At 36.5% G+C, this 24994-nt stretch overlaps 4 protein-coding genes across 5 annotated transcripts; 1 reads left to right on the top strand and 3 right to left on the bottom strand.

Annotated features, from left to right (window-relative positions):
• The first annotated feature begins 12204 nt into the window (after positions 1 to 12204).
• LOC145075270 (two-component response regulator ARR17-like) lies at positions 12205 to 17087 on the top strand. Of its 2 annotated transcripts, none has more exons than XM_079021569.1 (5): positions 12205 to 12781; positions 16161 to 16237; positions 16366 to 16446; positions 16547 to 16617; positions 16703 to 17087. In XM_079021569.1, exons 1-5 carry the CDS (start codon positions 12655 to 12657, stop codon positions 16824 to 16826), a joined length of 480 nt encoding a protein of 159 aa, XP_078877695.1. In that variant the 5' UTR covers positions 12205 to 12654; the 3' UTR covers positions 16827 to 17087. The 2 variants fall into 2 exon arrangements, with proteins under 2 accessions (XP_078877695.1, XP_078877696.1); XM_079021570.1 differs by having other exon boundaries at positions 12210 to 12781; positions 16369 to 16446.
• Positions 17088 to 17106: 19 nt separating this feature from the next.
• On the bottom strand, positions 17107 to 18452 carry LOC145075269 (uncharacterized). Its single transcript, XM_079021568.1, has 5 exons — positions 18368 to 18452; positions 18227 to 18252; positions 17450 to 18140; positions 17295 to 17344; positions 17107 to 17225 (listed from the first exon to the last, which is right to left on the bottom strand). The coding sequence occupies exons 3-5, from the start codon at positions 18064 to 18066 to the stop codon at positions 17155 to 17157; spliced, it is 738 nt and encodes a 245-aa protein (XP_078877694.1). The 5' UTR covers positions 18067 to 18140; positions 18227 to 18252; positions 18368 to 18452; the 3' UTR covers positions 17107 to 17154.
• Positions 18453 to 18977: 525 nt separating this feature from the next.
• On the bottom strand, positions 18978 to 20069 carry LOC145075406 (uncharacterized). Its single transcript, XM_079021665.1, has 4 exons — positions 20016 to 20069; positions 19614 to 19713; positions 19264 to 19462; positions 18978 to 19138 (listed from the first exon to the last, which is right to left on the bottom strand). Exons 1-4 carry the CDS (start codon positions 20051 to 20053, stop codon positions 18978 to 18980), a joined length of 498 nt encoding a protein of 165 aa, XP_078877791.1. The 5' UTR covers positions 20054 to 20069.
• A 733-nt stretch (positions 20070 to 20802) lies between these two features.
• LOC145075405 (uncharacterized) lies at positions 20803 to 23139 on the bottom strand. Its single transcript, XM_079021664.1, has 6 exons — positions 23086 to 23139; positions 22857 to 22928; positions 21944 to 21966; positions 21647 to 21831; positions 20945 to 21058; positions 20803 to 20849 (listed from the first exon to the last, which is right to left on the bottom strand). Exons 1-6 carry the CDS (start codon positions 23137 to 23139, stop codon positions 20803 to 20805), a joined length of 495 nt encoding a protein of 164 aa, XP_078877790.1.
• Positions 23140 to 24994: the final 1855 nt, after the last annotated feature.

Below are 24994 nucleotides of genomic sequence, written 5' to 3'. Positions count from 1 at the left end.
TACCACATCCAACCATCTCCTCTGTCGCATATTCAGGTTGGGCTGATCCATCAAGTACTTCAAGCTCTTGTGGTCCGTGTATATGGTACACCGAACCCCATACAGATAATGACGCCAGATCTTGAGGGCGAACACCACTGCCCCCAACTCTAGATCGTGGGTGGGATACCTCATCTCATGAGGCTTCAGCTGCCTCGATGCGTATGCTATCACATGCCCTCTCTGCATCAGTACCGCTCCCAACCCTGATATCGACGCATCACAATACACCACAAAGTCCTCCACCCCCTTCGGAAGGACTAAAACTGGGGCTTCGCACAGTCTCTAGCGAAGTGTCTCGAAGGAGGCCTGCTGCTCTGGGCCCCAAGAAAAAGCAACACCCTTCCGGGTCAACCTGGTGAGTGGCACGACGATCTTGGAGAAATCCCTGATAAATCTCCGATAATAGCCTGCCAGCCCTAAGAAACTCCTGATCTCGGTGGGTGACCTCGGCACCTCCCAACTCATCACTGCCTCAATCTTGGCCGGGTCGACCAATATCCCTTTCTGGTTAACGAGTTGCCCTAGGAACTGGACCTCTCGCAACCAGAAATCACACTTGGAGAATTTGGCATAAAGCCTCTCCGATCTCAGAACTCCGAGGATCTCCCTCAAATGCTTCTCATGCTGCTCTCTGAATCTCGAATACACCAAAATATCATCGATGAATACGATCACCGAGCGATCCAACATCGGCCTGCACACTCTGTTCATGAGATCCATGAACACCGCCGGTGCATTGGTGAGTCCGAAAGGCATCACCACAAACTCGTAATGCCCATAATAAGTCCTGAACGCTGTCTTCTGGATGTCCTCATCTCGCACCCTCACCTGATGATACCCATACCTCAAATCGATATTGGAGAACCAAGATGCTCCCTGCAACTAATTGAACAAATCATCAATCCTTGGCAACGGGTAACGGTTCTTGACCGTCAGCTTGTTCAACTCCCGGTAATCAATGCACATCCGGTGTGAACCATCCTTTTTCTTGACAAAAAGGATAGGCGCTCTCCACGGCGAGCTGCTCGGCCGAATAAACCCCTTCCCCAGCAACTCCTGAAGTTGCGAGGATAACTCCTGCATCTCTGGAGGCGCAAGGCGATAGGGCACCTTGGCGATAGGCGCGGCCCCCGTAACCAAATCGATACTGAACTCCACCTGCCTCACGTGAGGCACACCCGACAACTCCTCCGGAAATACGTCCGGGAACTCACGTACTATCGGAACCTCATCAACTGACCTCGGTCTCTCTGAATCAATCCTTGTATCCATCACATACGCTACAAAGCCCCTACAACCCTGCTGTATACACTGTCTCGCTCTAGCGGCCGAACAAAATGCTGACCCAGAATGTGTACCCTCGCCGTACACCGTAAGAACTCCCCCAATAGGGTCTCATACGGTCACCAGTTGTCGCTCGCAGTCGATAACCGCTCCGAATCTGCTCAACCAGTCCATGCCCACGATGACACAGACATCCCCCATCGCAATAGGAACTAAATCAATCGGGAATTCAACACCGAAAATCTCGAGTACACACCCTCGGATCAACTCTGTGGCATACACCGCCATCTCGTCAGCTATGGAAACTCTCAGAGGTCGACTCAATGCCTCACGACTAACACTGATGTGCTGACTAAAAGCCAAAGATACAAAAGACCGACTCGCACCGAGTCAAATAACACCAAGGCAGGTACTTAACTCACAAGAAAAGTACCTACGCATAACATAATATAAGCACAATATATCAACATCAAAATAAATATACGAAAGAATACATACCAACCACGACATCGGGCGCTGCACGGACCTCCTCCGCGGTCAACTGAAAGGCTCTCCCTCGTGCCTTCGGTGCCTCGGCCTTCACTGGCCGGCTCTCAGTAGCTCTGATAGCAGCAGGGGAAGATCCTTGAGATGCTCCCTGTGCTGATCCCCGCAGCTGTGGACACTCTGCCTTCCGGTGTCCGGTCTGGTTGCAGTGAAACATACTGCAAACCCCTTGGGGCAATCCTTGGCCATATGCCCCTCCTTGCCACATTTGTAGCAAGACCCTGCTCTGCACACCCCATCGTGGCTCTTGCCGCACTTACCACAAGTGCAGCCCCTCTGACTCCCTGGTCTCAAATCAGCGGGCTTGGCCCGCTTGGCTACCGTCTGAGACTGCACCGGTCGCCGATCCCTCCCCTGAGACTCAGCCTCTTCCCTAGCCTGGTCTCCAGCTCTATCTCCCTCTTTCGGGCATTTGACTGAAGCTCGGAAAATGTCCGGTACGTCGAGTTCGCCACGAACTCTCGTATGTCCCTCCTCAAAATGCTCAGATATCGGCTCATACGTGCCTGCTCGGAGGACACGTGCTCTGGGCAGAACATCGCCCGCTCATGGAACATCCTCGTAATCACTGTAACAGACTCAGTACCCTGCTTAAGGGTCAGAAACTTCTGGGCCAAACGCTCCCTCTCCACCTGGGGAACGTACTCATCTCGGAACATAGCAATGAACCTCTCCCAGGTCACTGCAGCAAGCTCATCAGGCGTATAGTGTGCCGTCACAAACTTCCACCAATCCTTCGCTCCCAAGCGAAGCTGGTTTAGCGCGAACCGGACTCTCAAATGCTCTGGAGATGAGCAAGTAAAGAAACACCCCTCTATGTCTGAAATCCACCTCATCGCCGCAATCGGATCCTGGGTCCCGTCAAACTCTGGTGGTTTTGTGTTGCTTAACTCTCGGAACAGCAACGCATCACCACCGTACGGCCTAGTCGCAGCTATAGCTGCAGTGGCCGCAGCAAAAGCAACCTCAGAAAGAGCAGCGTATCTCTCATCAAATGTCTCTATCTGTGTGGTCTTGATAGACCCGAACATCTCTGGTATCTCTGCCCTGATGGCCGCAACCACCTCCTCGTGGATGATCCTACGGATCTCCTCGTCACTCGTACCGCTGCTCTCTGGTGTGTGGCGTGTCCCAACCATGGTCCCCCTCTCTCTGAAATACAACATAAAAACATATTAGGGACTTGCTCGAGTATACTCACACTCGAATACTCCACCCTACTTGTTTCTTGGTACTCTAAGGATTCTTACTTGGACTGTGCACTGACCCGGTGTCTTCAGTAGTACGGGCCCAATACTACCGTCCACACCACATCAGCATTCACCCCAAGTCCTCCTCCCAGAGTCCCAATCCCAAGCATTCTACGCTCTCTAATCATATGATACTCGCTAGCAGAACTCTCCTAACTTCCTTGCTGCTATCTAAACACTCTGAAGCATCCCTAGCAACAAGACTCCTAGACTAAGGCATCACATATCAGGCCACTCTAGTCCGAATAAGAATACATAGTCTATTCTAGCATGCATAATATAACTCATCATATAACATATCATATCATATCTCATAACACTTATTGTAATGGTATTTTGGGAAATCACCGTTCGGGCGCTGGCTGTTCGTACACACGACTCTGCTCTGTTTTGTCTTGAAAGCTCTTTTTACTCTTTTGAAAACTATTTTATTATCGAAATTTCCTCAAATCCTCTGTTTGAGTTCAGATACGCCCGAAGGTGCACCCGAATCCCTCAAACCAAGGCTCTGATACCAACTTGTAACACCGTAAAAATTAAAACAATTTTTCGCATTTTCAAACACATTTTCCAAACACATTTATCAATAAAATGTCATTGTATCATATCCTTGTTTCACAAAACATCCCCCAAGATCGAAATACACAAAATCCCATGTGTGTGGGTACGAATCATGCCGGCGCCTTCCCACGGTCATCACTGGTACCTTAAACACATAACACGTAACACTGTAAGCATAAAGCTTAGTGAGTTCCCCAAAATACCACTCTAACATATATTAGCCACTCGAGGCTATAACTCTGTTGACCCTATGGTCAATGTGTCTCAGTGGGACCCTCCAGCCCCAACTCTCTGTGGGCTCTCTGGCCCTAACTCTATGGACCCAAAGGTCCTAACTCTATGGACCCACTGGTCCTGCTCTGTAAACTCTAAATCATGCATATCACGTATCATAATAAATCACAACACATAAATAACATGCAAATACACTAGCACACGGCTCTAAATTACACTGTCACATGACTCTGTTACCACACTAGGTAAAGTATAGTGAGAAGACTCACCTCTCGTATCTCGGTAAATCTTTGTCTCGGTAAACGCTGGCCTAGCCTCCGCCTAATCATATGAAATAAATACCCTATTTAATATAACTCTCAAAGGCTAGACTATGTCCTCTTATGACACTCTCAGAAGGGTAAAAGACCATTTTACCCCTCTCATAACTCAAAAGGCCCCTCAATAGACCATACCCTAAAAGTCAACCAAAAGTCAACTTTCCAGGTTACGCTGCGCGTACCACATGTGTACGCTGAGCGTACCCGGCTGCCTCTCAGAATCGGGGAACGCCACCCAGTACGCGGCGCGTATTGGGATTACGCCCGACGTACTTCCCAACTTCAGCCCCTTAGCTCTTGAGGTCTTAAACAGTTAAGACCCACGTCCAATTTCTAGATCTGACCACATCTAAGCCTCTTAATCCATAAAGTTGATGACTTTAAGCCTTTACATGGCTGAACAAGCCACCAACTCCCATAATATTCCATCCTCTAACTCTAGAAGGCTTAATACTCAAGCATGACCTCAAACTAACAGCCAAGATGGAAACTTTATGGTTCTAAATCACTAATACCACTGAAAAGGGACAGATCTCGGACCATGGAGCGCCTTATACTCATAAAGTCTCCACCTTTGGGGTTTTTAACCCTAGAAATGGCACATGCAAAAACAACCAAAAGAAGAGGAAAGTTTTGAACTTTATACCTCTAAGTGTAGCCCCTTTCTCTGTAGATCTCAGATCCAAATTGGCACTTAAAGCTTTAGCTTCCAAGAGCTCCTTTCCTTCTTCTTCACTAAGCAACCAAAACACAATTAGCTCCAACAACACTCACACACACTAAGGACGATGGGAGGCTCTCTTTTAGGGTTTCACTCACTGATATGGAGGCTGAGAAATGAGCCTTAGCACCCTTTAAATAGTGCACAAGACGGATTAGGGTTTTTGCTCCTGGGCCAGGTACGCCCGGCGTAATTCTGGGTACGCCCAGCGTACCTTGGCGACTCCGCATCCAAACTAAGTGCATGAGTACGCGCAGCGTACCCCTCTGGTACGCCTAGCGTACTCACTTGCTAGTTTCCCTCAACTTAAGGACTAATCATGACCAATTGACAAAGAATAAGGGTGAAATAAATGCACCTGAATCTCGGGGTGTTACATTTGGGCCGAGAATGGAGAGGGGAAAATGAAAGAATTGGGCCTTGTATGCTTAAGCCCATTATATGGTTATGTTAGATGATTTTTGGCCCAATAAAAATCAAAGAATGATTTTTATGACCTATTAGGGCTAATATAAATTTGTTTTGGTCCAATAGGGCCCATTAAAGTTAATCTAGTTTATTTTGGGTTCATAAGTCCCAAAAATGTTAAGTTTCATGTATATGGGTCCAATTAGGGCCCATTTGAGATTTCTAGGTTCAAGATAGTTAAATTGGAAGCTCATTAGTCCATTAGGTCCAATAAGGAAGTCCTACTTCCAAGTGAACTCAAATTGGAATTTCAAAGGTTTCCAATTCTTTGTTGACCATTTGTAGGGCTAGAATGAAGTATTTGATGAAGTTTTGTTGTTATAGAATAAGCATCATACATGCTTTCTTGTTATTGATTCATAGTTGTTATAAATGTTGTAGTTACAAGGCACCAAAATTCCTAGTTGTGACACTACCTGTTTTAGATTACTTAGTATTTCAATTAGGCCTTTTAGACCAGTCAACAAAGTCAAGACTAAAGGAAAATATGGACCAAAGAGGAAAAGGAGACAAGCAAAGTATTCTCGATCAACATGATTCATGAGGCCGTGTGAGTTTTTACACTGTAGCTCACGCAGCCGTGTGGCTCTTTCAGAGGCATTTTAGAATTTTTCAAGTTTTATGGCTATTTGAAGGTAGTTTGGTGGGAGTTTTTGGGGAATTCCGAGACACCCACGGTCTAAAACATCTACTCAATAAGAATTATCAAATTTTATTTATACATACGGAAAATATATTCATATTTTAAAACATTTACATCCTAGTTTTAATTTATTGAACATAATAAAAATTTATGTGTTTATATAAAATGAAGAATACAACAATAGCATCCTACTTGTAAATCTTGTTCATGTGCTTCTGTCTTCTCTTCCAGTAACACAAGTGCTAATAGATGAACCTGAAAAACATAAATCTCTTCTACGTTAGACACCAGGTCTAGTGAGTTGTTCTCCTATCTTTTATTACTTTCTCTCTCGTAATTATGATTCGTCCTCATAGTTACTCATCTGGCTCATCATATATTCTGCACATATCTTGATTCTGTTTTGACTTTGTCTCCTTTCTATTCTGTCTCTTATATTCTATTTAATTTCATATGTATTTAGAATAATATACTTTGTTATATCTCATTTGTGTTAAGTCTCACTCACTCTATGTATCCCTTCTCGATCTCTTGTGCTTCATAAATATGTATGTGTCGCATCTAGTATATCTTTTCTCAGGTCAAGCTTATATGCTTAGTATATCTTACTTCATGCTCAACCTCAAATACTTTATATATATATATATATATATATATATATATATATCATCTCATACTAAAACTCATATGCTCTATATAACTCACCTGTAACACTCATAAAAATTGCACCAATTTAAAACATTTTAATTCATTCAAAAGCCATTAAGTTATTACAACTTGTTTTCAAAAGAGTTTAAACATCAGAGTATCCCCAGAACCATCCGATAAAGGGTCGGCCTTGGTGCCGTAGACCATGTTGATATAGTGAGGATAACTCACATGAAATCTGCCGAACCGAACCACGAAAGCTGAATCCCGAAGCATTGCCTCCAACTCCAACACCTATAGCCATTAATGATCTATTGACATAAATATCCAAATTACCATAATACCTGTGAAGGTCAAAGTCAAAGTCCTTAGTCAAAGTCAACCTTTTGATTGACTCTACTTGCCGAGCCACCCCATGACTCGTCGAGTTCAACATTCTCTGAGTCCTATCCTGCCCAACTCACTAAATCACCACTCAACTCACTGCTCTAAGTCTTAACCAGAAGAGGTTGGAGGTTCTGCGTCGTGACTCGCCGAGTCCAAGAACAGACTCGCCGAGTCCACGACAATCTTCATCAGACTCGCCGAGTTGTTCTTCCAACTCGTCGAGTCCAAGCTTATTATCATATGACTCGCCAAGTCACACATGCGACTCGCCGAGTCACTACGTGACTCAATGCCTGAAACCCTGGCCCAACTCGCCGAGTCATCTCCCAGACTCGCCGAGTTCATACATGCATTCTCATATTCGAAAGATGCAGAGCTACTCATTTGCTCCAAACAATAGATCTGGGTCCCTAGAGTGCTTTAGCAACATAAAGTTGCTACCTTTACGTGCTTCATGTCCCATAATTCCAAAAACCAAGCTAGAAAGGAACTTATCTCATGGGGAATGGCTTTTGCATAACAACTAAAAGGGCTTTCGGCATATTTGATCCAAATAGAACTCAGATCTGGAGTTTCAACTCTACATCTAACTCATGTACCAAGATCTCATCAAAATATCTCCAAACAAACCCTAAAACTCCATGAAAGATGGATCTAGGAAGGAGAAGGCCAAGGATAACGATTCATTACCTCCAAAACAGCCTCCTACGGAAAATAATCCGAATCTCCACAAATCTCCTTGATCCAAGCTTCTTAATCTTCAAAATCACTTCACGAATCACTTATCTAAGCTCCAATTTGCTTCCCAAGGACTCTCACACACGAATTTAGGGCTTCTGGATCTCAAAGGGCGCTAAAGGGGCTGAGGGGAGGACATTAAGTCCTTTAAATAGGGTGCAAAACCTAATATTAGGGTTTTCCTCTTTCAACACTGACTCGTCGAGTCCAACCACCAACTCGGCGAGTCAGGCCACTTAATTTTCACATAACACCCTTCAACTTCTTGCTTCTGAACTTGGGATGTTACATCACCTTATACTCAATCTCATATAATCTAAATATCTCATCTTTATTTAATCTTGTATGCTATGTTATATGTCATTTCTGATTCGTTGTTAAAAGTTTCATCACAAAAGAAAATGGTAATGTACTTTTTCACGTCATGACCCATCTGTGTCACATCATGAATATTGCAATCCTGCGACTTCCACAATTTTACCCACTTACTCTCATCTTATCCCACTCTCATAACATTAATTCCTTCCCATTAAGAGCTTATTTATACTCTAGGATTACACCAACCCTTTATCATTCTCATAAAACTCACAAAATGACCAAAATACTTTCTTTGGTCTAATTATTTATTTTAACATTTTTATCTATCTTTTAATACCTATACTTATATATAAACATTATATTTATTCATATAATCAAATATTCACTAATATCTTTGGTATTATACTTTTTCCCAGTCTTGTCCCCAAAAGAAGTACGCTCATATTTCAATATGTTCCCAAAGGAAACATACTCATACCTCACTCTTATTCCCAAGGGATATATATATATATATATATATATATGTGTGTGTGTGTGTGTGTGTGTGATGTGACCTTGACCTTGACCTACTGCTCGCTCTCCGGTATGGTGTTAGAAGGTATCTGCAAGGCCACACGAAGGAACAGCCGTTAGCCGCTTCCCGGGAGGAGGCTTCCAGAAGAACGCTACGACGGTCAAGTTAGATGGGGTTTTAGGTATTTCTTAAGGAAATTGCTCTTAGAAAGGATGGCTTACCTTTAGGGCTCCTGAGTGCGCCCTTTTATACCTAGCGATCCTGCTTGTCCGTACGGGACAAGATCGCTTTTTAGGGGACAGGGTCAGAGGCGCTGATTGGAGGGTTGTGAGCCTCTTTATGTCAGAGTACTGCCATTGGCTCCGGCGGTAATGCTCCGACTCTCTGCCTTGTCGCTTGACCGTATCCTTTGTCTTGACACTGGGAGCGCCTCTGGCGGGTGCGAGCCTTTTGCCGGGGCGCCCTGCTCTAAGGGGCGCTGGCGGGTGCTGAGCCCACTCCTCTTGACTCGGCCGAAGCGCCAGGTATCTTGGGTAGGCGTGACTCTTCCATGCCGACTTAGGTACGTCATCTATATATATATATATATATATATATATATATATATATATATATATATACACACACACACACACTAATATCTTGATCTCAAACCGAAGAAAAGATTCTCATATCTCATTATCAATCTCGAAGGAAAGATACTCATATCTCATCATCAATCCTAAAGGAAAATACACATATTACCAAAGGAATATCAATCTCATTTCCTGAAGGACGTATGCTCATCACATGCTCTACTACATGTCAATATGTATATCTCATACATATATTTCAATCATATACATACATGCTCAGATATATGATATCTATGTATATTCATGCTCTATTTTTAACTCATCATTTGATGACATTCACTTAGTGCCTCAAAGATCACACATATACATGCATAAGTATAAACTTTATGCATATAAAAATCATAAGAAAAGTGAGATTAGTAACTCACTTTATCAGTTAGTGAACACTAATTGTCCCACTTTAGTGCCTTTCATCAATTTCTACATATTGATCCATCTTTTGCTCTTAGGCCTGTTCATATATTCACAAACATCATAATACTTGTTTTAAACTAGTAAGAGCTTACTTACTCTTAAGATCAAAATAATCACTCAATAGGTTGAAACTCCATCTTTCATTCCATATCTCAAAATTTCAATCAGTTAATGAATTAAGCTCTCTCTCTCTCTCTCTCTCTCTTTCTTTTTTTCTTTCTGTATGTGTGTTTATCTCTCTCTCTCTCTCTCTCTCTCTCCAATACTTAATTCATTATAATTTAACTCTAAAGTATCAATTTCCCAAAATCATCAATGAGGGTTTCAAACCCTAATTCTCATTGAACTGATTCCACTTATGGGGTTACATTAAAAGCTTGTTATTAACATCTAATCACTCTTATTGACATCACTAACAAGCTTTCATAACATAAACTTAATCAATTTGCTCAAATCATCAAATCATCATTAAACCCTAATTTGATCAAAAATGAAATCAATTACCGCATGTGATTTTGGTACTCAATTCAAGCCATTATCGCTTGAAATCGCCTTTTGGATCCTCCTCCATCGTCAAAATCGTTGGAGCTCAAGTGTAGGCGTATTTGGGTGTATTATGTCGTAAACAGGATGCTAATATCTTTTAATTAGTTCGTTCCCGCGTCCTGAGCACTTAATATCACGTCGTGAGTTCTAGAAATCAATAAAGTACGTTGCTATCTCCATTCCAGCTTTAGGCATTTTTATCCCATCTTGAAACACTCATATCTCCTTCATTTCTTATCCGATTTTGATGATATTATAACCATGCGAAGGTGGAAACATGCTCTACATGTTCTTTAAGTCATATATCACTAAATTGACTCATATCTTAACCTATTAAGTCAAGAAGTTAGGCTAAAAAGCATAAAAATACCAATTTTACCCTTTTTTTTTTTTTTTATCAAAAATGCATTTCTCATGCATTCCTTCTTAGTAATTTACTCTTTTAATCCTTTTATAGTAACATTAACTTATTTTGGACATATTCATGAAGTTACAACTTTATATTCTCATCGTTTTCTCATAAATGACCAAATTGTCATTTTTGGTCAATTTTGACTAAAAGTTCAATCTTCTAAATTTTGGGTTGTTACACATTCTTAGATCAGATTTTTGGGGACATTATCTAGAGTTTTTGAGCTTTGAAGGCACATGAAGAACACTTGAATATTAGGATTTTTCATCTTGTTTTCTTGGAGTAATGTGTGGTATTTTATACTTTTTTCCTTTTGTATAAGCTTAGCCATGTTAGGATAAGTTCATCTTGGCTGACAATGGATGTAATTGCTTGAATGATTTGGTTATTTTGAGGAACTCAATAAACTTTTTTTTTTTTGAATATCTATGATTATATTTTCTATAAAAACTCTCTTCATATTTATATATCTTTAGTCATGAATATTGATATGTGAATGTTATTTTTATAGGGTTAGAGGGATATACATCGTAATATTAAAGTTTATAAGAATATTAAAGTAATATTATGAATTTACAAGGATATAAATAAAATTTTCCCTAAATATAATGTAATGAGTTGGAGGAATTTAATATTTATATTATCTTCTACACTATAATTATAAGTATACTATAAAAAATAGGTAGTGTTAACGGTTGGAGATGGTCTTATTCAACTCTTTCCAACTCCCACATGAACCAATCATTTAATTTTGTTTAAATTAAATAATTAATTATGATAATAAAATTAAAAAAAATAATACTTTTTTTAATATAATATATTGGACCATGAAAAATTGGCTAGCTTTTGCAATTAATTTTCAAAATAGGTTAGCAATAGAGCATCTCCGATGTAAGTTTTTTTAATAGGTTTTACTATTTGTTTAACAACTTAATATCCTCAAATACCATTGGAGATGATAGTTTTTTTTTTATTTACCACTCAATAATATATTATTGAGCGGTTAATATACTATAAAGATGTGTAGGTTTTATGAAACATTTTATATAGATTGAGATCATTTAGGTAAAGGTTGGTTAAAAAGACACTTAAAACTAATATAATTATGAATTTGCAATAATTTTAAATTATAAAATAACCTAACCATTGAAAATGCTTTTAATTCGTTCCATCCTAGTATTCTAAATACCTAGGTTTCCTGATTCAAGTCTAGCAATGCACAAAAAAAAAGTAAAATTTAAAAGTGTGTTGGTAGTTAAAAAACAAACGTAGGTTTTTCAGTGTCTTCCTTTTCACAGTAGTTGTTACAAAGAGGATATGCAGCATCATTCTAATTTTTTATGTTTGGAGGTATACCGTATCTTTATTGTGGAGCCTATCCTACATGATCAACGATCAAATATGATAAATAAAATCCATAAGACGCAAACGTACACACTAAACTTTGCAAAATTTACGTATTAAAATACCTTATATGTGCCTATTATTTTACAAGCAAGCAAATATATTCATTTCCAGAATACGGAGACAGAAGACCTTTTCACAACGTACAATAATAGTTGAGGGGAAATAAGTATAGTAGGGGTATCGAATCAAAATGTATTTTGGTAACAAGACATCTGATGTGAGTTTGTGTGTGTCTACTCTGTTTGACTCTGTGCAGGTTTCTCTGCAAATCGTAATCGTATCCCAATCACCCAAAAAGATCTCCAAATATCTGTCCCCCGATTTCATCACCACCCCTCCCTCTTCTACACTCTCTCCTTTTATTATTTCTCTTCAATTCACACACACACACACAAACAAACACTCTCTTTTCTTTTCACCAAAACACACACATTGACTTTTCTTCCCTCTTTTGGCATTTATATTCTATCTCTCTGTCTACATATCTCCTTTATTCTCTTCCTGGGTTTTGCTAGTTTTACACTGAAACATAAAAAACACACACACAGTGAGTGTGTGATTTCTCCATGGATTCTTCATCAACAACAGTCGGAATGAAAGAAGAAGAAGAAAGGCCTCATGTTTTGGTTGTGGATGATAGCTTGATTGATCGTAAAATCATGGAAAAGCTTTTTACCAACTCTGCATGTAAAGGTATTATATTGTATTTGCTGTCATTTTGTATATAATATTTTGAGTTTTTTCATTTAACCACTAGGTACATTGAATTAGATCTGAGTTTTTAGTACTCACATGGTTATTAGTATTATTATATTGAATTTGACCTACTACTCTACACCTTAACAATTTTATAAATTTTTATTTAAGAATTGGATCCGATCCAATCCAAGCCTTATACTTAATAACTTTTTTTTTTAAATAATGTATCCATGCAAGTTACTTGACTAATTGAAAATTATAAAATTTTGGCCCAAAATAAGTTGAGTTTATCCATATATATTTCATCCGCTCTATTGGGATACTTGGATTGTAAACAAATATTGTATAAAAACACTATTTAAGAGATTATATACATTTTGTTGATTATGTTTTATTTTTAGTTAAATATTTTGATTTTATTTGTTTTAAGTATTAGAAAATAGAAACATAAAAAAATAATAATAAAACCAAAAAATCGACTCAATAGTAAATATAAAATGATTAAGTAGATTGTCTCATTTAAGTATTAGAAAATAGAAACATAAAAAATAAAAAAAAATAAAAAAAAAACCAAAAAATCGACTCAATAGTAAATATAAAATGATTAAGTAATGAAAAACCATAGTATATTCTTTTAGAGGCAAATTAGAGAGATGCGATGTTAACAGTTTTGAAAAAAAATACTAAATAACTACACGAATAATGTATTATGTAGCCATAAAGTAATGAAAAACCACCTAAACTTGAGGGAAAAAAAAAAAGCCGCCCGTAGCAACGAAGTGCCCATTTCGGATTACTTTCCACAAAGAAAAAGCATAAATTTTTTTATTGGAATTATAATGTTATGAAATTAAACCGATGCTTGGTCATCTTTGTTACATTTTCAGTACATATAGACAGAAAAAGTAAAGGGGGGGGGGGGGGGGGGGGGATTAAAATGTTAATAGTTATATTTTGTTTCGGTATATCGATAGATCCAGGCTGGAAAGGGTAGGAACTAGGAAAATACACAAATCTTATCCATTCAGAAGCTAAAAAGTGGGCCCCGCCCTCCTTGGGGGGATGATAACTTCAAATTCTCTGTAAATAAAGCTCATTATTTAAGCATAAAATATTTAAAATGCACATTAATTGTTTTAAAAAGGTACTGTTTTGATTGTAGAGCCACACAGTTAGTATGAAAAGAATTGGGTAGATTTGTAATATACGAAAAGTGACAAAAGTGGAAGGAAAGACCTGGCTTTACCATAGATAGTACCATCTGGCATCAACCACCAAATTTCTTCCCATGTACCTTTCGTTAATAGGACAATGGCCGCTTTCAAATCATGTTTTACACCTTTGTTTAGGAAGAATATAGCATGTATTTTTTTATATTTTTTTTCATGAGAGTCTAACATGTCATTGGTTAGAACTTAAATAATACGCTATGTAGTTAAGGTCAATTTTTACAGTCGTATTTATTTTATTATTTGATAAGTTAATAGGTGTACGTTAATATTGTAACAGCAAGATTCAATTTGCTATGTCTTTTAAAAAAGTACAAGAGAAGATTCTTGAACTCTGACCTCCTAGCCTAGGGGTATCCAAAAGCTAAGCTTAGCCTCATCAATCATATCTGGACTCTGTTTGTGGGTCAAAGGCTCGATGCCTATCGCATCTATTATAACACATTTTTTATATATAGTTATTTGCTCGTTCCAAAAAAGCAAAACATATCTATTATACACATTTTTTCATTATTTTCAAAAGGTATAGCCACACGCCCACACCTGTATATGTATAGTTAGGCTGGACGGTGTGACAATTGCCACCGGTAACGTGACATAGCATGTATTGCTGCCGTTAATTGCCGTCCCTTCAGAGTTTTTGTTGCCGTCGGTAATTTTGAACGGTGTATATGTGCAGATGAGTTTTCATCTGTAATACTTGCTAGCCAATAACGAAGAGACGAATAAACACATTTAATTGATATTTTCATTTAACATTTTTCTTTTTATTGTTAGATAATAATAACATCACATTCTATTTATAGACAAATATTAGCAAGAATGATAAAAGTTTATATGACAGCCTATATGACACAACCAAAATACATACCCAAGATTTATGAACCATGTTTCTCTATCTCAACCGTATTAGTTTTTTTTAATAATTAAAATTGGATTAAACACGTCATATATTCTTTTTTATCAATTTGTTTATTATAACATATATTTTTTTTTTTAAAAAAAAAAAAATCATCTATATCCTTATAAACTTTCATAATTAAGTCTATGTCCTTATAAATTTTTAAATTACATATATATCCTTATAAAAGCTATAAATTCATATATATATATATATATATATATATATATATATATATCCAAATACTTAATTAAGTGATAATTAATATATAAACTAAAAACAATATCTTTAAATTAAATTATAACCAAATTACTAAAATACATATTTGCAATTCTTCCCATAATCGATCTTATTCACAATATAGTTATCCACGACATGATTTTTTGTCATTTCATATTTTAAATAATCGATTAGTAAAATCCATTGATTGTATATTCCTAGCCGATTCTTAAACAGTATAATTCATCTCCTATAATCAATTTATGAGACCTACAATTATTTTCTTCTAAACAATTTTATTATTCCTTTGGTTCTTTAGTTATACTTACAAGTAAATGACAAAAAAAAATTAATTTCAATGTGGATGTCAATATTTTATAAGGATTCATAAAGTAAATAGGCTGAGAATAACAATGTGGAAGAATGGTAATATTATAATATTACAAGCTAATTATAAATTTAATAATAAAAAATCAATTTAAAGATAGTGTTTTTATTTTTTAATATATTATATATAATTAAATAAAATATTTGGATATATAGGATATACACATAATTATGAAAGTTTAAAAGGATATAACCAAGCCTAATAAAAGAAATTAACAGCCTTATATTTTCATATATTCTACCAAATACACCATTGATAAGAATATAAATTATAAGCACAATGTTTGCAGCCCTCCTTTACCAAGATAAGAAATAAAAGTAGCATATTACTATACACAAATAAATAAATATATGTTGCTATTTACATTTAGTCCATTAGAAATAAGTAGCATTTAAAAATAAATGAACTGTTTTTGGGGACACTGCGATCTTTTTTGTGAAAGTAGAATATGAGTCCATGACAATCACCGCATACCTGCCTAATATTCCGACTTTACATCTTTTAAGGTGGGACACTTACGAAAGGAAAAAAAAAAGTTATCTGCTATCCATCATCCATATTATTTGAAAACAAAATAAAGTTGTAGATCAAGAAAGCCTTACAAGGAATTTACTAGTCATTTTGTCAATGTGGCAGTGACTACAGCAGAAAGTGGGCAGAAGGCGTTGGAGCTTTTAGGCCAAGGAGAAGACAAACACACTCATATGAACAAAGTAAGTTACTGTAGTACTACTTAATGGACACAATTCCTAAATTTACATTTCTCATAACATGCATTGTCGTAACACACCTACCAAATTAATGATTTTTTTTTTCTTTTTTGGTAAATGGATATTAAAAGCAGGGCCCTAAGATAAATTTAGTTGTTACGGATTACTGTATGCCAGGAATGACAGGGTACGATCTCCTTAGAAAGGTTAAGGTAATATAGCATTAACATTATGTAACATTTTTATATAAGTAGCTAGTGCCTAGTAGTACTTTTTTTTTTTTGTAACATTAAACCTTAATTTTTGTAACAGGAATCATCTGATATAAAAGAGATCCCGGTGATTGTAGTCTCATCAGAGAATGTCCCCACTCGAATTGAGAAGTAACCACCATTGATCGATCTTTATTATGAAATAAAAATTTGGTTATGATGTATGGATGTGCTTGACATTTCTGTTTTGAATTAGGTGTTTGGAAGAAGGTGCTCAAGAGTTCATCCTTAAACCCCTCAAACAGTCTGATGTTAAGAAGTTAAGATGTCACATGCAGTTCAGGCGATCAATAAAGGGAAGGCTTTGCATTGGGGCCTAAAAAGAGCAACTAAACTTGTGTTGGAGAAGACATTATTTCTTCTCTAGGAGAAAAATATTTGTAGTTAATGTGTATCTATGGACACTCATGGTTGAAACTTTCTATCTATGCTAACATTGTGTTGGATTTAACTTGGTTTAAATTTGTCCTGATCCTGTCATTTCAAAAGCTACTAGCAACGTGTAATAGCAACATTTTGGACTAGCTTAGCTAAAGTTATGTTGTATTTTATGAATTTTATTAGCCTCAGTTGCATGCGAATTGAGAAGTATCATTAATATTCGTACCTACTTTGGACGCTTTCTTCAGTATCTATATATACTGATACTCACAGAAGTTGAACAACATATCTCCCAAGCATCATGACTTTGCAACTGTTTGGTCCAGAATCCTCTGTTTCTGTATTTAATAAAAGAGCAGATAATTAATTTACATTTAACAAAACAATGGCATAAAATGGATCTATACCTTTATGTTCATTTTGGGTCTGGAGAGAAGTTTGGGTAGCATCTGGGCATCTGGAAAGCCATATATAGCCATTTTAGGACACAATGATTTGTTATATTTGTTTGAAAAAAAAAAGGAAAGAAATATAAAAAAGAAGCATAAGAATAATGACTAACTCTTTTAAGCCATGACAATGGGGCATCTCAACAGAAGATGATCCCCCTTCTGAAGGTTCTGGAGATAGTACTGCATTTGGAGCTGGGGTGATTTCTATTTCTGGAGTTTTGACTTGTGATTCTTCAGATTCCAGGTTGTTTATTGGTGTGCCATTTTTTGAGGATGAGTAATTGCTGTCATGACTATTCTCTATATGCTGATGAAATGTGCTGGTGACAGCAGGTAGAGTTACAGATTCACTTTCTCGTGTGCTGGCACTCTTCTGAAGCTGTATATCAGAGTCATCTTTCTCTTCATTGAAAAGATCATCATGTCCATATTCTTCTTTTACAGGACTAACTTGTTGGGAGAATGCAACTTCATCTGAGAAAAAGTTGCCACCATGTTCATCAACGCAAAATTTCAAGTTGAAATCTGAATCAAACAGCTCTTCGGCCCAATGTTTGTGGAAGGCCTTTGGGTTTGGGGTTTCAGATGCCTTGATAGAACCATCATAACTCTCAGTATTGCATCTTTCTTCAAACAACCAATCATCTCTTCGGTGGGTTGAAAAATCTGACATCATGTTAATATTACCCTTCATGCCAAATCCCCTGGAAAATGTATTACTTTTCATACTGAAAGGGCTTCTGGAATCAGTTGCATGCCTTCTGAAGTTAGATGATGGATTCTTTGTTCCTTCTCGCCATGCTAAATTTAAAAGCATGACTGTGTTATCAACAAGTTGTAGCAAAATCAGGTAACTGGTATAATATGCAATTGTTTCAAATCGTCACCTGGATGGGACAAGAATGAATCTTGGCTGTACACAAGTTGGTCAAAATAATGAAGTGAACGTGAATATGATGGTTTTAATTTTTAAAAAAGATTATTCATATAAGATGAGAGATGAAAAGCATAGTGCAGAAGATGTTAACCTCAACAAGTGTAAATCGTTTCTTGCATCTTGTGTTGCGAAGGAAGGCCAATCTGAAGAATGGGTCGTTTCACTAAACTGGGAGTTACACCTGTAGTTAAGTTGGGTAACTGGCATTATTGATATTTGTTAAACGTTTGAAAGTAAATCATATATGAAGTTAGAAGAAAAAGTATACCGTGTCATGTCAGATGTCATGAAATCATAACGATGATTGATTTGGTGCTTATATGGAGAAGATAACCCTGATTAACAAGAGGAAGTAGAAATGAAGCAAGGGAAAAAGATATAATAATCTTTACAACTGTTAACAAAGGCCTAATGGAACAATGACATAACAACACCATTCCTATTCCCATAGGAATGGGGTAAGGGGGGTGGTAAACCTTCACCCAAAGGTAGAGAGATTACTTCCATAGGTGACCTCTGGTATAAGTAGCATTTTGGTAGGTGCACAGAGATGAAATCGTATGTTAATTTGACATGCCCTTAGTAAATATCATTACCTGAAACATTGAAGCAGCCTGCTGAGTCCACTCTAGCTCTGCAAATATGACTCATTGGTGAAGAATTTTACTAGAATAAAGAAAAGCTTTGATAGATAAAAAGTATCAGTTGAAAATAGACCTCCTTTTTTGCATATGACCACCTTCAAAAGAGAAGTCTGACTTTTCACACTTCCTACTTCTCATATAATCCAAATCACATGACCAGTTTTTCCATGATACTGTATTATCTTCCAGAAATTTCTCATCCAAGAAGCTAGATTTTTCTGGAAAAAACAGGGAATTGAAGAATGGGTCATTACCAATACACACACACAAAAAGATATTGAAACATGTTACCTTAAACATCCTAATGCTAAAAGTAGTAGAGGAAGAGTGAAGAGATATCTACCATGCCATTTAAACCTGTCATGCTCCACCCTGCTATCATAAAATGCATCATTGCTTAAAAAATCCTCAGCATCATGCAACAAGCATTCCTTATCAACCATTGTTTTCTGCTTTGGGTTACGATGTAGTTCTCCTAAATAAGGAGGGAGCTCTAAAGAACAGGCATCAGTTGGTATGTCACCACCAACAGCCATATCATCCTGAATTGATAACAGGAATTACAAGTATTGATTAGTAAAATATGTGATATTAGAAGGGGAAAAAAAAAAAGATTACAAGTCAAGTCCAAGATGCTAAACAAGGAGACTGTAAATAAAAGGTGGGAATCAGCCACCATAAAGAATCTCTTACCAATTCATGAAACTGGTCCTCTAGACTGCAATTAAGATTCTTGGAAGAGTAAGATCCCTTGAAATTTTTGGAAGGTCCAGGGCATCCATAGGCGAATTTTCTGTGACAAATATGTGGAAAAAGTTAACACAAAAGAGCTCATGAGCTTCACTGGCAGCTGAAGAATAATGAGTCATCAAAATTGTCTACAGATTTGAGAAGAGGAATTAAAAAACCCTCATAGAAACCAGGTAACGTGTCAATTTATTGAAATTCTCCATTTATAAAATTTGGCAGGTTAAACAGATGTGTCACATTTGACCATAAGCAAAACAATTATGAAATGTATGTTTAATTCTCAGTTGCTTCTCAATTTCAATACTGAAACTTATTAATAAGTAAGATTTTGAGTCCAATTGATACCTTGTAGGATGTTGTGGTGAATGAACTGGAGTTTCCATTTCCACTTTTCCTAAACCTGCTGGGAAAGAGCTTACTTCAGATGCATGCATGAACATGAAAACAATTAAACAATGGCAAGCTCACAAAACCATTTGGCTCACTTAAGTAACCAAAGGTGAATCTCTCACATAATCCATTATGTACCTTCAACTGAGAATGCAACATGATTCTCATGTACTAAATTTCCTCTCGAACTGCTATTTTGTCCATCATCACCAAGCATATCAACGACAGACAACTCTGGAAGACAAACAAGGAAATACAGAACCCAAAACTTATTAGATGAAAATAGGAGCTTTCTATAAGGTAAAGGGTCTAAAACACAGTAGCTGCAATAACCACTTAGTGTTAAAAGTCCATTTAGGATATTGACTTTAAAGAGAAAGAAAAGTTGGTAAAAAGAGAAACGATGTCTTCAGTATTTTCTACTTACTGCGGTCTGTAGTCATCTTCATTGGATCTTTCTCATTGTTCCCTTTTGAAGCATCATGATTACTAGAAGAGAAATCAAATAAAAACCTGAAAAGCATCAGGACATCAGATATACACAAGACAAAACAGTAATCTTTAATGTACAATGGGCAGTAAACTATACACACTATGAAAGCATAATAGCATACTACAGACCATGTATTTGTTCCACCCCAAAAGAGACTGATGCATACAGCTTACTAAAATTATCAATAGTCTATGATAACTGAACATGGCTTTATATCAGGGTTGAACAAATTGAAGTACAAGATCCCACTTACTCCTGTTGACATCCTGCCTCCTCCAGGTGATTAGACACATTTCCTGATACAGCTCACACAATTGAGGATCAGGTAGAATAAAAGAGATGTCTACAAATAAGGAAGAGTGATAGTAGGGAATAGTTCAGAAATACGTACTTGTTTCTCTGATTTCAACATGTTCAGATGGATAGATGTTTTCATTTTCCATTTGAAGTGCAGTTTGAGAGTTTTGTGTTGTATGTTGACCATTCGAACTTCCTCTTCCTTGAGCTTACAAGGTCATAAACAGTATAAAGATTCATTTATCAATAAGACATACTTGAAGCAAAACTTTTATGCCCAAACTTAAAAGAGCTTCCTATAAATTTTGCTGTCATATATAGTGTCGTAATTATTGCCTTTTGTTTTCATGAAGAACAAATAATACAATTAGTAACCACTACCAACATCATAAGTCATATCATACATGTAAAACCAGTGTTCTGCTGTTCTAGAGGTGCTGAACACTTCTTCCCTTTGTTTTCACTTTGTGTTGTCTTGTTTTACTTTCCATATTTCACAAACTAATACAAAATATGCTGATTGCTTAGCGACATGATCATGTTATATTTTTATTACAAGACTTATCAAAATATGAATTAAAATTTTCATAAAGATTTTTAACCAATTTGCTTGAAGATGTATGATGCACCACTAGGCATCTAGATAAAGACATCACTTTTCACTAGGCTTTTCACTTTTCACTAAGTTGCACATTTGGGTGGAAAATGACACAGAAACAGGATAACAGTTCAAAAGGCTACTGCAAACAATTAAGAGAGCACAAACTAGCAGAAAGCCACAACACAAAAATAGTACCTTCTGAGAATCTGGAAGTGAAATCCTGGCCATTCGTTGATAAGTTTAGCAGACTGAGAATATCCAGCGATCTATTATTTTCGGGACATTGTGTGCATGGAGCCTTTTTATCAGAATAGCTCTCTAGGCCATTGGAATTTTGCTGTTGCTGTTGCCTTTTTCTTTGTTCAAAATACTGTTTTTGCCTGGTAGGTTGAGGGTAGGAACCAACTAGATATATTACTTGATAAAATCTTTTCCACAATATCTTTGAGGACATCCGGCTTGTTATAGAACCAAATGGAAGACATAACATACCTCTTTTGTGTTGACTTTCTTGACTGAAAATTTCCTCATTTAAGCACAACCAGGACATTTCAGGAAACAAGAAAAGATTTTCAGTGTAAGCGATAGAAATGAAACATGAGCTTACCAGAAACAATCTTCATTATCAGAAGCATACTATGCCAATTTAAGTTATGCAACCATGTTATACACCCTATATTACTATCAAAATGTTGATGCAGTCTAAATGATTATCAGTATGTTTAAGGATCAAAGCTATTGCAACAGCAACTAATATCCAGCTCTGTATTTGCCATAAACTTATTGTTGGCTTTGATAAATACCACATATAGGCACACACTCACATGCATATCCTTATTTTCATAGTCATAGTTTCGTATTAATCTATTCGGAGGCAATGGTTGTACTTTTGACATTTTTTACATAATCTTGATCAAACCAACAATATGTTCACAGACATAAGTCATTATGATTTTTTAACATCTTTGGATGCCTAAATCTCTACTATCTCCCAAATCAATATATGGCTAGTAGTCACCTTGGATGTAATACCTTTGTCCAGCCACCAAAAGGAATAAGTTGCATATAAAAACTGTTTAAGCATGCCACAAGATAGGAACCTTAGATGTGTGGGCGTATCATAAATTAATGATGTTTCATTACCTAAAAGTCTAAAAACATGCTAGTGTGGGTGAAGTCTTGCAAGCAAGCTTACAATCAAAAAACTCGAGATGAAACTGATGCTCATAATAACATGATAAGATGCTCTAAGAAACTCTGTGCACTATAAGAGGTCCAGAACAGTTGGATAAAAAATATCAAAGAGTTAAAATTGATCTGTAGTGAACCATGAGTTGCAAACCAGTTTACAAACTGAAGACATGTCAAAATTATAAGGGAAAGTGATGTGTTGGCTGATACTTACAGTTGTGACTTTCCGCCTTGATCCTCCCATCCATTGTAACATCGCCAAATGTGCAGACCCTAAATAACACAACTGAAACAGCACAAATGCAAGGTAAATAAAAGAATAAGACATAATAATCACATGCAAGAACGCCAAGGAATCAAGTTAAGCTTATTCATACATAAATAACTAGTCTAAGATGGTGAAATGTGTTGGTTTCTAGAGCTTCCAAAGTTTATTATCTTACTGCATCCCATGTAAGATAATACCAAATCCTTCTATAATTGGAAAAAATGGTCATCTGTCTTCGGAATTGGGATAAGATGAGCGTAACCAAAGCTTTTATTGCGAATTGAATAAGCCTAGCTGCCAATTGAATCCAAAATTGGACGATCGCATCACTTTGTCACTCATCCTAAGAAGGAAAAGGTAAAATATCCGGAATTCTGGATTTCATGCACGAATAAAAATTATAAAAGTTCCTCTAGTTTACAGAGTCCACCAGCCATTGTTTTTGTAAGCATAACATCAAATTCAAGTGCATCAAGAAGATATAATTCATGCAACAACAATGTCAATTGATCTTATTGACACACGCAGTGTGTGTAGAATGTGACTTTGTCCATATCAAATGCACAGAAAAATTTGTGAACGATTAGAACTTAAATAAAAATCACACCAAATAAACATATCCGATGTCAGAATGCTTACAAAATCACTAGCTCTGTTACAAAACTAGATGTTTTATCTCGATGATCGAGGATCCAATGAATACACAAATATCAACGTTCCTAAATTGATGAAACCACGAAAATAGAGATCGTCAATTGATAGTAAAGGAATTACCAAGAGAACTACAAATTGCTCACAGAACGACGAGCGCGCTCATGGGACTTTTGGTACCAGATTTGAATCCTTTGGAATATAAAAAGCCGATGTCGCTTCGCCCGGTTTATTGTCAGTTATTTAGGGAGAGTGATTAAAAAGTAATTATTGTCAGTTATTTAGGGAGGGAGAGTGATTAAAAAGTAATTAGTTTTCAGTTTATAATTTACTAGTTGTATTACATGAGTTTATTTAAAAAAGAGAATTAAATATAAAATTTTAACAATTTGAAAAATTTTGAATTTATAAGAAAAAAAAGAAAAATTTTGAATTATTAAAATTAATGAGGTTTTAATATATTAAATACATTACATATATAAATCATTTCTAATAAATATCTTATATATATTGCCTTAAATATTAAATGTGAAATTTTAATTTATCAAAATGAAAAATACAATGAAATGACAAGTGGAAAATAAAAAATTTAAAAATTTTAGAAAATGACATGTGTACAAATGAATAAGAAGAGGACATGTGGCAAAAAAACTTTCATTTATTAGTGTAGATGTATATATATTTGACAAGCAAGAATGGTCCCGTACTTTTTTTTTTCTTTCTAAAGTTTATTTTTTTGGTTTGATGTTTTTTTAAGTAGTTTTGTTGTGTTTCTGTCCCTTAGAAAACTGAAAAGACTATTATAACTTTAGTATATTTATTTTTTATTTTTCTTTCTTTTTTCTTAAATATTTTATAATAATTAAATATATAAAGGACCTCTCTCTCACACACACACACACATTGGAAGAAAAAGAAAATGAGTCTCCCTTTATTCTTTCTTCCATTTTTATTTCTTGTTTTTCTTTTCTTTAATTTCTCTTGAGGGTTTGGACCCTATTTATTGATCCTTAAGTTTCATTTCTCCACCTCATTTTGAGCCTCCATCCTTAGAAACGTCTTCTCTTGCAAACCCTAGCCCCATTCTTGCATTTTGAAGCTTGATTGTGTGTTTTGTGTGTTCCAAAGGAAGACGGAGGTGGTGGTGAAGTTTGGAAGCTAGAAGCAAGCTTGGATCTGAAAGTTTTGTATCATTATCCATCTCTAGAAGGTAAAAAGTTCCAACCTTAATGAATAAGTTGCTAGATTTAGCTTGCATGATGAAAATATACGCTTTTGTCCCAAATATGGCCTTTCTTGTGTATGACATGTTATGGAATGTTTAGGTTGTCCTTTTGGACGTATTTCCATGTCTTGAGCCACAAAAATATGAGCTTGGCCCCTAAGATTCCTTCATGCAAGCCATTAAGAGCTTTAGTGGTTAAGACAAGTTA

The sequence above is a fragment of the Lactuca serriola genome, chromosome 9 (assembly GCF_051521515.1).
Source record: "Lactuca serriola cultivar US96UC23 chromosome 9, Lser_US96UC23_V15, whole genome shotgun sequence".
Lineage (NCBI taxonomy): Eukaryota > Viridiplantae > Streptophyta > Magnoliopsida > Asterales > Asteraceae > Lactuca > Lactuca serriola.
The sequence above is the reverse complement of the archived record's forward strand: the minus strand, read 5'-3'. Positions and strand labels throughout refer to the sequence as shown.

Bases quoted from the DNA above. Each gene is read 5' to 3' on its own strand.
- LOC145075270 (XM_079021569.1), top strand. From the start codon at position 12,655: ATGGATTCTTCATCAACAACAGTCGGAATGAAAGAAGAAGAAGAAAGG. The intron at 16,238-16,365 runs GTAAGTTACTGT...GGATATTAAAAG, and splicing joins AACACACTCATATGAACAAA to CAGGGCCCTAAGATAAATTT. The intron at 16,447-16,546 runs GTAATATAGCAT...TTTTTGTAACAG, and splicing joins ATCTCCTTAGAAAGGTTAAG to GAATCATCTGATATAAAAGA.
- LOC145075269 (XM_079021568.1), bottom strand. From the start codon at position 18,066: ATGAAAAGTAATACATTTTCCAGGGGATTTGGCATGAAGGGTAATATT. The intron at 17,345-17,449 runs GTTAGTCATTAT...ATGGCTTTCCAG, and splicing joins CATTGTCATGGCTTAAAAGA to ATGCCCAGATGCTACCCAAA. The intron at 17,226-17,294 runs GTATAGATCCAT...TATTAAATACAG, and splicing joins GACCCAAAATGAACATAAAG to AAACAGAGGATTCTGGACCA.
- LOC145075406 (XM_079021665.1), bottom strand. From the start codon at position 20,053: ATGGAAACTCCAGTTCATTCACCACAACATCCTACAAG. The intron at 19,463-19,613 runs GTAAGAGATTCT...TTATCAATTCAG, and splicing joins AGGACCAGTTTCATGAATTG to GATGATATGGCTGTTGGTGG. The intron at 19,139-19,263 runs GTAGATATCTCT...TGTTTTTTCCAG, and splicing joins TGACAGGTTTAAATGGCATG to AAAAATCTAGCTTCTTGGAT.
- LOC145075405 (XM_079021664.1), bottom strand. From the start codon at position 23,139: ATGACCATTTTTTCCAATTATAGAAGGATTTGGTATTATCTTACATGG. The intron at 22,929-23,085 runs GTAAGATAATAA...GTGCTGTTTCAG, and splicing joins ATTATCTTACATGGGATGCA to TTGTGTTATTTAGGGTCTGC. The intron at 21,832-21,943 runs GTATGTTATGTC...TCAACCTACCAG, and splicing joins AGAAAGTCAACACAAAAGAG to GCAAAAACAGTATTTTGAAC.